Here is a 12956-nt window from a genome sequence, read left to right as displayed (position 1 = left end):
AATGGAAATCCCGTCGGAGAGAAGAGCAGAACTTCTTCAAGGTAGGCATTCCTGGAAGAAAAGTGGCAGTGAATTAAACACTAAAATAAAAGCAAAATACTGCGGATGCTGGAAATCTGAAACAAAAACAAGAAATGCTGGAATCACTCAGCAGGTCTGGCAGCATCTGTGGAAAGAGAAGCAGAGTTAACGTTTCGGGTCAGTGACCCTTCTTCGGAACTGACAAATATTAGAAAAGTCACAGATTATAAGCAAGTGAGGTGGGGGTGGGGCAAGAGATAACAAAGGAGAAGGTGCAGATTGGACCAGGCCACATAGCTGACCAAAAGGTCACGGAGCAAAGGCAAACAATATGTTAATGGTGTGTTGAAAGACAAAGCATTAGTACAGATTAGGTGTGAATATACTGAATATTGAACAGCAGCAAGTGCAAACCTGAAAAAAAACGTGAAAAAAACAGTGGGTAAGCAAACTGAACAAACTAAGATGAAATGAAATTAATGCAAAAAAAATTGCAGAGCAGCAATTTAAACCGGGGCCGCAGTTTAATGGCTCCACCCGGTTGCTAGGGGCGGTGCCGCGGTTTAATGGCTCCGCCCGGTTGCTAGGGGCGGTGCCGCGGTTTAATGGCTCCGCCCGGTTGCTAGGGGCGGTGCCGCGGTTTAATGGCTCCGCCCGGTTGCTAGGGGCGGTGCCGCGGTTTAAGGTTCCCCGAGTCCGCCCCCCAGTCCCTGGTAGATAGTTCCGAGGTGCGGCGGTTCCCGGGACTCCGACACGATGGGGAGTTGCTGTGATGGTCGGATCCTGGGCTCCCGGGCTCTGCTGTGCGCTCTGCTGGCGCTCGGGCTCCTGAGGGCGGCGGAAGGAAGAAAACTGAGATTTGTCAATATGGTGAGTGAGAAATTGAGAGTAATTAAAATGTGACAGAGAGAGACTGTTATAGATGACCATACCTACAGGAAAAGTCTCTGCCTTAATGTCGGGTGCCAGTTAAAGACATTTCGACATATAAGTGTCAACATCAGAAGGAATCTCTGGTTAATTTTCTGTGGTTTAAAGTCCAGGTGTAGGGAAGGGGAGAGTGTATCAGTGAGTAGGGTAGGAGGAAGTGAGGGGAGGCAGAGAAGGACATCCTGCAGACACTGGTCCTGGCCAACAGGTACAATGTATTTGACATCTGTCAGGATCAGGATACAGGCTGCTGGGTGGACAGCCAGAATGTTAACCAGGGCACTGTGGAGTAGAGGGCTGTCCAGAGAGGGGAAGAGCAGAATAGAAAGGTTTTAGTCACAGGAGATTTGATAATTAGGGGGATAGTTAATGTCTTCGACTGAGAGCACAGAAAGCATATGTTCCCCACCCGGAGCAAAGGGCAAAGAATATCTCAGAGTCACTGGAGAGTAACGTGGAAAGGGAATGATCGAATTGTCACAGAATATGTTGGGGCCAATGACGTAGAGAAGAAAAAAGGAGAGGTCCTATTAAAGGAAAGTCAGAGGTTAGGAACTTTTTTTTAAAACTGAACTTACGGAAGGTGAATGCCCAGCTGAAAGACTGGTGTGGGAAAGATGGGTTCCATAACATGGGCCACTGGCACTAATACTGAGACAGTAAGGAGCTGTACTGCAGATATGGGCTCCATCTGAATTGGATTGGGGTCAGTGTCCTAATGGAAAGGGTAAATAGGGCTGTGGATAGGACTTTAAACTAGTAAGACTTTTTATACTCCTTTGAGTAGCAAAGGCTAATGGAGATTTGATAGAATTGTTCAAAATAATGAAATGGAAGTGCATTGGCTGACAGTGATTTGGCAAAAGAACTAGAGGAGGCATGAGGGAAAAATATGGTTAGGATTTGGAATGCACTGCCTGATAAATAGAAGATCCAATAGTAGCCTTCAAAAGGGAATTGGATAAATACTCGGAAACAAATTGCAGGGATAGAGGAAAAGAGAGAGGGAGCAGGATTGAAAGAGCTGGCACAGATTTGATGGGCTGAATAGCCTCCTTCGTCTTGTACTGGTCTGTTATTCTGTTAGGTGGGATGGAGGGATGTAGGAAAAATAGCAGAAACCTGAAGTTTAAAAGAAATAGGAGGTGAGAATAGAGGTCATACCAAGGTAAGAGATATGGGTAATCAGTCAGGGAACAGATACAGTTGGAGAATATAAGTAGAATTCTTTGGCCTCCTTGTCTCGGGAGACAATGGGTAAGCGCCTGGAGGTGGTCAGTGGTTTGTGAAGCAGAAGTAGAAAATGACTGTTAAAATAACATAAGGGGAACTATTAATAAAAACAAATTAAATTGCCAGTACTGCAATGTTCCCAGCATCTGAAACAATCATTCATAGCGAGGAGCCAGATGTAACAGTGATAACTGAAAAATGGCAGTTAAATTCTGCAAGATATAATGTACTTAGAAAGGCTAGCGAAGGAGGAAGGTAATCAGCTAGCAGTACTAATTAGAGAGAACGTAATGGCTGTAGAAAAAAAGGACATAATTAACATTAAAATAGAAGCATAACCAAATGGATTGAGACAAACGATAACGGTTTGATTGCACTGATATGAATAATCTACAGACCACCTAACAGTGGAGGGGAAGTTGAGGAAGGAATATGGAGGCAAGTCTATTAAATGAGTAAAACAAATCAAATAATAATCATGGGAGACTTCAACTACCACCAAATGAGCTGCCAAGAGGAGGTAAAAGGAGAAAAGATAATGGATTTTTTAGTGTTCAGGACTGCTTTCTTATTCAGTATGTAAAAAGCCCAACAAGAGTACTCACTACTGGTTTTAGTAATGGGAAATGAACCGAAACAGGTAAGAGAAGTGTAGGGGGATGTCTAGGCAACAGCGATCATAGGTTTAAAGAACAAACTAATACAACAGTAACAACTTACATTAAAGGCGCTATATAAATATAATAAAATGTTCCAAGGCGCTTCAAAGGAACATTAGAACATTACAGCGCAGTACAGGCCCTTCGGCCCGCGATGTTTTTTTAGATTTTTTTTTAGAGATACAGCACTGAAACAGGCCCTTCGGCCCACCGAGTCTGTGCCGAACATCAAACACCCATTTATACTAATCCTACACTAATCCCACATCCCTACCAAACATCCCCACCTGTTCCTATATTTCCCTACCACCTACCTATACTAGTGACAATTTATAATGGCCAATTTACCTATCCAACCTGCAAGTCTTTTGGCTTTTTGTTGCACCGACCTGTGAAACCATCTGACCTACACTATTCCATTTTCATCCATATGTCTATCCAATGACCACTTAAATGCCCTTAAAGTTGGCGAGTCTACTACTGTTGCAGGCAGGGCGTTCCACGCCCCTACTACTCTCTGAGTAAAGAAACTACCTCTGACATCTGTCCTATATCTTTCACCCCTCAACTTAAAGCTATGTCCCGTCGTGTTTGCCATCACCATCCGAGGAAAAAGACTCTCACTATCCACCCTATCTAACCCTCTGATTATCTTATATGTCTCTATTAAGTCACCTCTCCTCCTCCTTCTCTCCAACGAAAACAACCTCTAGTCCCTCAGTCTTTCCTCGTAAGACCTTCCCTCCATACCAGGCAACATCCGAGTAAATCTCCTCTGCACCCTTTCCAAAGCTTCCACATCCTTCCTATAATGCAGTGACCAGAACTGCACGCAATACTCCAGGTGCGGCCTCACCAGAGTTTTGTACAGCTGCAGCATGACCTCGTGGCTCCGAAACTCGATCCCCCTACTAATAAAAGCTAACACACCATATGCCTTCTTAACAGCCCTATTAACCTGGGTAGCAACTTTCAGGGATTTATGTACCTGGACACCAAGATCTCTCTGCTCATCTACACTACCAAGAATCTTCCCATTAGCCCAGTACTCTGCATTCCTGTTACTCCTTCCAAAGTGAATCACCTCACACTTTTCCACATTAAACTCCATTTGCCATCTCTCAGCCCAGCTCTGCAGCCTATCTATGTCCCTCTGTACCCTACAACATCCTTCTACACTATCCACAACTCCACCGACCTTCGTGTCATCTGCAAATTTACTAACCCACCCTTCTACACCCTCATCCAGGTCATTTATAAAAATGACAAACAGCAGTGGCCCCAAAACAGATCCTTGCGGTACACCACTAGTAACTAAACTCCAGGATGAACATTTGCCATCAACCACCACCCTCTGTCTTCTTTCAGCTAGCCAATTTCTGATCCAAAGCTCTAAATCACCTTCAACCCCATACTTCCGTATTTTTTGCAATAGCCTACCGTGGGGAACCTTATCAAACGCCTTACTGAAATCCATATACACCACATCCACGGCTTTACCCTCATCCACCTGTTTGGTCACTTTCTTGAAAAACTCAATAAGGTTTGTGAGGCACGACCTGCCCTTCACAAAACCGTGCTGACTATCGCTAATGAACTTATTCTTTTCAAGATGATTATAAATCCTATCTCTTATAACCTTTTCCAACATTTTACCCACAACCGAAGTAAGGCTCACAGGTCTATAATTACCAGGGCTGTCTCTACTCCCCTTCTTGAACAAGGGGACAACATTTGCTATCCTCCAGTCTTCCGGCACTATTCCTGTCGACAATGACGACATAAAGATCAAGGACAAAGGTTCTGCAATCTCCTCCCTGGCTTCCCAGAGAATCCTAGGATAAATCCCATCTGGCCCAGGGGACTTATCTATTTTCACACTTTCCAAAATTGCCAACACCTCCTCGTTGTGAATCTCAATCCCATCTAGCCTAGTAGTCTGAATCTCAGTATTCTCCTCGACAACATTTTCTTTCTCTACTGTAAATACTGACGCAAAATATTCATTTAACGCTTCCCCTATCTCCTCTGATTCCACACACAACTTCCCACTACTATCCTTGATTGGCCCTAATCTAACTCTAGTCATTCTTTTATTTCTGATATACCTATAGAAAGCCTTAGGGTTTTCCTTGATCCTATCCACCAATGACTTCTCGTGTCCTCTCCTTGCTCTTCTTAGCTCTCCCTTTAGATCCTTCCTGGCTAGCTTGTAACTCTCAAGCGCCCTAACTGAGCCTTCACGTCTCATCCTAACATAAGCCGCCTTCTTCCTCTTGACAAGCGCTTCAACTTCTTTAGTAAACCACGGCTCCCTCGCTCGACAACTTCCTCCCTGCCTGACAGGTACATACTTATCAAGGACACGCAGTAGCTGCTCCTTGAATAAGCTCCACATTTCGATTGTGCCCATCTCCTGCAGTTTCCTTCCCCATCCTATGCATCCTAAATCTTGCCTAATCGCATCATAATTTCCTTTCCCCCAGCTATAATTCTTGCCCTGCGGTATATGCCTGTCCCTGCCCATCGCTAAGGTAAACCTAACAGAATTGTGATCACTATCACCAAAGTGCTCACCTACATCTAAATCTAACACCTGGCCGGGTTCATTACCCAGTACCAAATCCAATGTGGCATCGCCCCTGGTTGGCCTGTCTACATACTGTGTCAGAAAACCCTCCTGCACACACTGGACAAAAACTGACCCATCTAAAGTACTCGAACTATAGTATTTCCAGTCAATATTTGGAAAGTTAAAGTCCCCCATAACAACTACCCTGTTACACTCGCTCCTGTCGAGAATCATGTTCGCTATCCTTTCCTCTACATCTCTGGAACTATTCGGAGGTCTATAGAAAACTCCCAACAGGGTGACCTCTCCTCTCCGGTTTCTAACCTCGGCCCATACTACCTCAGTAGACGAGTCCTCAAACGTCCTTTCTGCCGCCGTAATACTCTCCTTGATTAACAATGCCACCCCCCCCCCCCCCCCTGTTTTACCATCTTCTCTGTTCTTACTGAAACATCTAAATCCCAGAACCTGCAACATCCATTCCTGCCCCTGCTCTACCCATGTCTCTGAAATGGCCACAACATCGAGATCCCAGGTACCAACCCATGCTGCAAGCTCACCCACCTTATTCCGGATGCTCCTGGCGTTAAAGTAGACACACTTTAAACCAAGTTCTTGCTTGCCAGTGCCCTCTTGCGTCCTTGTAACCTTATCCCTGACCTCACTACTCTCAACGTTCTGTACACTGGAACTACAATTTAGGTTCCCATTCCCCTGCTGAATTAGTTTAAACCCCCCCGAAGAGCACTAGCAAATCTCCCCCCCAGGGTATTGGTACCCCTCATAAAAAAATTATTCTCTTCTTCTTTGGCCTCCTTATCTCGAGGGTAAGCGCCTGGAGGTGGTCAGTGGTGTGTGGAACAGCGCCTGGAGTGGCTATAAAGGCCAATTCTAGAGTGACAGAATCTTCCACAGGTGCTGCAGATAAAATTGGTTGTCGGGGCTGTTAAACAGTTGGCTCTCCCCTTGCGCTTCTGTCTTTTTTCCTGCCAACTGCTAAGTCTCTTCGACTCGCCACACTTTAGCCCCACCTTTATGGCTGCCCGCCAGCTCTGGCGATCGCTGGCAACTGACTCCCACGACTTGTGATCAATGTCACAGGACTTCATGTCGCGTTTGCGGACGTCTTTAAAGTGGAGACATGGATGGCCGGTGGGTCTGATACCAGTGTCTTTGGGGATCCTGCCATCATCCATGCGGCTCACATGGCCAAGCCATCTCAAGCGCCGCTGACTCAGTAGTGTTTATCAGCTAAAAAATTATTACACCAAGCCATATCAGGAGATATTAAGTTAGGTGACCAAAAGCTTAGTTAAAGAGGTAGGTTTTAAGGAGTGTCTTTAAGGAGGAAAGCGAGGTACAAAAAGGGAGAGGTGTAGGGAGGGAATTCCAGTCCTCAGGGCCAAGTCAACTGAAGCCATGGCCGCCAATGGTGGAGCGATTAGAATTGGGAATGCTCAAGAGGACAAAATTAGAGGAGTGCAGATATCTTGGAAGGTTGTGGGGCAGGAGGAGATTACAGAGATAGGGGGGTGCGAGGCCATGGAAGGATTTGAAAACAAGGATGAGAATGTTAAAATATATACGTTGCTTGACTGGGAGCCAGTGTAGGTCAGCGAGCACTTTGGTGATAGGTAAATGGGACTTGATGCGGGTTAAGGTATGGACAGCCGAGTTTTGGATGGCTTCAAGTTTACGGAAGGTATAATGTGGGAGACCAGCCAGGAATGAGTTGGAATAGTCAAGTGTAGAGGTAACAAAGGCATAAATGAGGGTTTCAGCAGGTTCGAAGCTCATCTTGTGGTCAAATATGACACCAAAGTTGCAAACAGACTAGTATAGTCTCAGACTTTTGTCAGGGAGAGGGATGGAGTCGGTAGCTAGAGAACAGAATTTGGAGCGGGACTGAAAATAATGGCTTCAGGCACTCCAATATTTCATTGGAGGAAACTTCTGCTCATCCAGTACTGGATGTCAGATAAGCAGTCTGATAATTCTGATAATTTAGGAACAGTGGAAGAGTCGAGAGAGATGGTGGTAAGGTAGAGCTGGGTGTCGTCAGTGTACATTGCTTTCGGATGATGTCGCTGATGGGCAGCATATAGATGTGAAATAGGAGAGGGCCAAGGATAGATCCTTGGGTGACACCAGAGGTAACGGTGAGGGAGCAGGAAGAGAAGCCATTGTAAGTGATACTCCAGCTATGATTAGATAGATAAGAATGGAACCAGGTGAGAGTAATCCCACCCAGCTAGACAACAGTGGAGAGGTATTGGAGGAGGATGGTGTGGTCAACTGTGTCAAAGGCTGCAGGTCAAGAAGGATGAGGAGGCATAGTTTACCTTTGTCACAGTCACATCGAATGTCATTTATGTCTTTGGTAAGAGCTGTTTCTATACTGTGGCAGGGGGAAACCTGATTGGAGGGATTCAAACATGAAGTCCTGGGAAAGATGAGAATGGATTTGGGAGATAACAACAAGTTCAAGGAGTTTGGAGAGGAAAGGGAGGTCAGAAATAGGGTGGTAATAATTTGGAAAAGAGCTAATCTTGAGGGGATGAGAATTGAACTAGGGAAGGTAAACTGGCAAAAAAACACAGACAAAAAGATAGACCAGTTGTGGGAAATATTTAAAATGTTCATCAAGAGAATGCAGGAGAAATGTTGCTTCACAGAATATAAGAACAAACTAGCCAATAATGGACAACCATGGGTGAATAAGAAGATGAGGGTAAAACTGAAACTAAAGAAAAGGGCATGCACATGGACAATCAAGGAGAGAATGACAAAAGGGAATATGAAGAGATGAGGAAAGAAGTCAAAAAATATTAGAGCAGAAAGAACTATGAAATAAAATTATCAAGGAATATAAAAAAGAAATAGTAAAGCATTCTACAGATGTATAAATAACAAAAGATAAATCAGGATAGGGAGAGGAGCTCCAGGCAGAAATATTTAATAGTTACTTTGCCTCAGCATTTAATGGAGAAATTGATGAGGTGGCATGATGGAGAGATCAAAAAGGATATAAAGACATTGAAGATAGAAAGAAGAGATCATTGATAATTAATCAATGTTAGAGAGGATAAAACCTCAGGTCCAGATGGATTGTATCCGTGCATATTAAAGAAGTTGAGGACGAGGTAGCAGAGGCACTATTTCGTATGTATAAACAAAACATTAGAAAAGGGAATAGTGCTAGACGATTAGAGGACAGTTAATGTGATTCCTATACTTAAGAAGGGAGAACAAGTCCAGGGAACTATTGACCTATAAGTTGAAGGTCAGTGGTCAGATACATAATGGAATCTTTACTCCAGGATATCATGGAAAAACATCTAGAACCCAAAGAAATAATAATAAACAGCCAGCACAGATTTTAAAAAGGAAGGTGGTGCTTGACCAACCATATTGAATTCTTTCAAGCAGTGAAACAAAGAGTTGAGATGTAGTAAATGTCTTAATTTTCAAAGGCCTTTGATAAAGTCAGAGCTTGTGGAGTTTAGACAGGTAGCAGAATGGATAGCAAGCTAGTTACAAGACAGAAAACTGAGAGCAAACATTGTGAACAGCTGCTCAAACTGGCAAGTGATGTTCCATAGGGACCAGTGTGGGGCTCACTGTTGACAATTTACATTAATGATTTGGAATCGGAAATACAACTTCAGAAATTGTGGACGTGTCCTCGGACTTGGAGATGGACAAAAAGGCTCAATCTCAATCTTCACTAAACCCTTGACTTAGCTAGGCAAATAAGTACAATCATCTTCCTTTGTGCTAAGTCAAGAGTTTTTCCCCTGATTTGCATTGACTTACTTTTTGCTAGGCTCATTGATGCCATACTCGGTCAAATGCTGCCTTAATGTCAAGGGCAGTTTCTCACACTTCACCTCTGGAATTCAACTCTTTTTTGTCTATGTTTGAACCATGGCTGTAATGAGGTCTGGAGCCGAGTGGTCCTCGCGGAACTCAGACTGAGCATGGTGGGTGTGTGCCGCTTGATAGCACTGTCGCCGACACCTTCCATCACTTTTGCTTATGATTGACAGTAGACTGATGGGGTGGTAATTGGCCAAATTGGATTTGTCTTGCTTTTTGTGGACAGGGCATACCTGGGCAATTTTCCACTTTGCCTGGTAGATGCCAGTGTCGGGAGTGTCACTAGAACAGCTTGATTAGAGGTGTTATGTGAGAGTGGGACAGGGTTGGGGGGGGCAGCTAGAAGTACTGAATGGGGGTGCCCAGGGTTCAGTGTTGGCACCACGATTGTTTCTAATTTCTATTGGTGACTTGGATGTAACGACTTGAGTTGAGACGCAGCTTGGAGGGAATTAGCAATGGAATTTTTTTTTTTTTTTAATTCATTCATGGGAAGTGGGCGTCGCTGGCCAGGCCAGCATTTGTTGCCCATCCCTAATTGCCCGTGAGAAGGTGGTGGTGAGAAGGTGGTGGTGAAGCTGCCTTCTTGAACCGCTGCAGTCCATGTGGGATAGGTACACCCACAGTGCTGGCAGTTAGTTACAACTGAGTGGCTTGCTAGGCCATTTCAGAGGGCATGTAAGAGTCAACCACATTACTGTGGGTCTGGAGTCACATGTCGGCCAGACCAGGTAAGGACAGCAGATTTCCTTCCCTAAAGGACATTAGGACATCAGATGGGTTTTTACAACAATTGACAATGGCCATCATTAGACTAGCTTTTTAACTCCAGATTTATTAATTGAATTCAAATTCCACCTTCTGCTGTGGTGGGATTTGAACCCATGTCCCCAGAGCAATACCCTGGGTCTCTAGGTTTCTAGTCCAGTGACAATACCACTACGCCACCGCCTCCCCATATGAAATGAGGTGATAACTGAGTAAAGATAGTACTTCCACAACAAGAACTTGACAAGAGGGAGAAGAAGGAGCAGAACAGTTTAATTGAAATATAACTAGATAAGAATATAAATTGAACTCGCATTTTATAGTGCTATTGATAGCATTAGAAAGGGGCAGGAAGGTACTGTTCCTGCAGGGTGTGGTGTTTTCAGTGGCAGCAGTGAAAATTGATAGAAAAGCTATACCGGAAAGACTGGATATGCTTTGAGTAGATATGTGGCTTGGTCCAGATGGCTTGTATCCCAGGTTGCTACTTGATTTTACCTGCCAATAATTTTTCATGTCCTCTCTTTGCTTTTCTAATTTCCTTTTTTACTTCACCCCTGCACTTTCTATACTCCTGTAGGCTTTCTAAAGTATTAAGATTTTTGTCATCGTCATAAGCTTTCTTTTTCTGCTTTAGGTTTAAGGCATAGGTTTAAGGTGCGAAGGGCAAAGTTTAGAGGGGATGTGCGAGGCAAGTTCTTTACACAGACGGTGGTGAGTGCCTGGAACTTGCTGCCGGGGGAGGTGGAGGAAGCAGGTATGATAGCGACGTTTAAGAGGCATCTTGACAAATACATGAATAGGATGGGAATAGAGGGATACGGTCCCCGGGAGTGCAGAAGGTTTTAGTTTAGACAGGCATCAAGATCGGCGCAGGCTTGGAGGCCAAATGGCCTGTTCCTGTGCTGTACTGTTCTTTGTTCGTTCTTAACTTACCCTGTAAGCTTCTAGATAACCAGGGGACTCTAGCTTTGGCAGTACCACCCTTTTATCTTGGAGGGGACATGCCTACACCACACCTTTTCATGCACCTACCAATAATTTCTACAAGTCAGGACTCAAACCTCACATTCATATTTTCACTTCGCCTTCACACACTGCTGCAAGATTGAACTGGAAAAGTTGATGTGGCTGACAATAGCACATTTTTTGCTATTAAACACGAGACCTTCTCATCTGGCTGCTTCTGTTAAGATGTGACGATTCTTGTCATGCTTTTCTTTAGTGCTTCTCATGACTGCTCTGTCATCTGCTGTGCAAACACATCCAGGAACACTTTCAGTGATGCAATTCATATGATGTTGGAACAGGTCTTGACTTGCCAAATGGTAAGCGTAAAAAACAATATCTTCCAAATGATGTTCTGAAAGATTAGTTCCTGTGAATCTTCAGAAAGATGGACTGACCAGTATCCATGTTTTGCATCTAACTTCAAGAAAAACTTGGCTCTTGCAAAATTTGGATTTAACTTTTCCAAAGCAGGGATTTTGTGAGGACATCTTTTGAGTGCTTGATTTAACCTTCTAGGATCTAGACATACTCTGGTGGTGCTGTCCTTCTACTACAGTGGTGATAGAGCTACACCAGTCAGTGTGTCGTTGAATGCGGCGAATAATCCCTTGCCACTCCATTGTGTCAAGCTCAGCTCTTAGCTTATCCTTGTTATGGACACTGCACTTCCTTGGTGGATCTATGGAGGGAACCGCATCATCTTTCAATTGAAGAACAGCATCTCCTCTAAAACTGCCCACAATATCAAATTTGTCTGGATAATTTTGTTGCAAATCCTGAATGGACTCAATGGGATTACATTTATCTTGATTGTGTCGCATTGGCACATTACTAATCTGGTGTATCTTCACGATCCAGAGTTCACTGCATGCTGGTTGTCGTGCCGCTGTTGAACCATTGGTGTCAACAACTTAGAAGACTTTCCATATCTGCACTCCAATGTCAGTGCTCCCACGCAGCATATTGGTGAACCATTATATGCTGTGAGTCTAGCTCTTGTTGGCTGTAGCACAGATTCCCATTTTTGCCAGGTGTATGTCCTTTAGTATCTGCAGTGGTAAAATGTTGACGCTTGCCCCTGTATCAACCTTTAGTCGCAGCTTGTGCTTGCCATTCTTATTCGGCTGATGAATCATGACTATGTTGAACGCCACTTGGGGGAAACGCTGAGGGTGGCAAGGGAACAGAATGTACTCTGGGTGGGGACTTCCATCATCAACAGTGATTTGATAGCACCATTACTGACCAAGCTGGCCAAGTTCTAAAGGACATGGTTGCTAGACTGGGTCTGTGGCAGGTAGTGAGGGAAAAACAAACTTGACCTCGTCCTCACCAATCTGCCTGTCGCAGATGCATCTGTCCATGACCGTATTGGTAGGAGTGACTGCTGCACAGTCCTTGTGGAGACAAAGTCCCATCTTCACATTGAGGATACCCTCCGTTGTGTAGTGTGATACTACCACCGCGCTAAATGGGATAGATTTCGAACAGATCTAGCAATGCAAAATTGGCTATCCATGAGGTGCTGTGGACCATCATCAGCAGCAGATTTGTACTCAGCTACAATCTGTAACCTCATGGCCTGGCATATCCCCCACTCTACCATTACATCAAGTCAGGGGATCAACACTGGTTCAATGAAGTGTGCAGGAGGGAGTGCCAGGAGCAGCACCAGGTATACCTCAAAATGAGGTGTCAAACTGGTGAAGCTGCAACCCAGGACTACTTGGGTGCCAAACAGTGTAAGCAGCATGCGATAGACAGAGCTAAGCGATCCCACAACCAATGGATCAGAACTAAACTCTACAGTCCTGCCACATCCAGTCGTTACTAGTGGTGGACGATTAAACAACTAACTGGAGGAGGTGGCTCCACAAATATCC

General features: G+C 44.5%; 1 protein-coding gene across 1 annotated transcript in view; it reads left to right on the top strand.

Annotated features, from left to right (window-relative positions):
* Positions 1-712: 712 nt before the first annotated feature.
* Positions 713-12956, top strand: part of acp2 (acid phosphatase 2, lysosomal) — a 68892-nt gene continuing 56648 nt past the window's right edge. The window contains exon 1 of the mRNA XM_068045889.1: positions 713-891. Coding sequence (XP_067901990.1) covers positions 778-891 — 114 coding nt within the window. The 5' untranslated portion in view covers positions 713-777. The remainder of the gene's footprint in view (positions 892-12956) is intronic.

Source organism: Heterodontus francisci, chromosome 14 (assembly GCF_036365525.1).
Source record: "Heterodontus francisci isolate sHetFra1 chromosome 14, sHetFra1.hap1, whole genome shotgun sequence".
NCBI classification, from domain to species: Eukaryota; Metazoa; Chordata; class Chondrichthyes; order Heterodontiformes; family Heterodontidae; genus Heterodontus; species Heterodontus francisci.
This window is presented reverse-complemented; position numbering and strand designations above follow the sequence as displayed.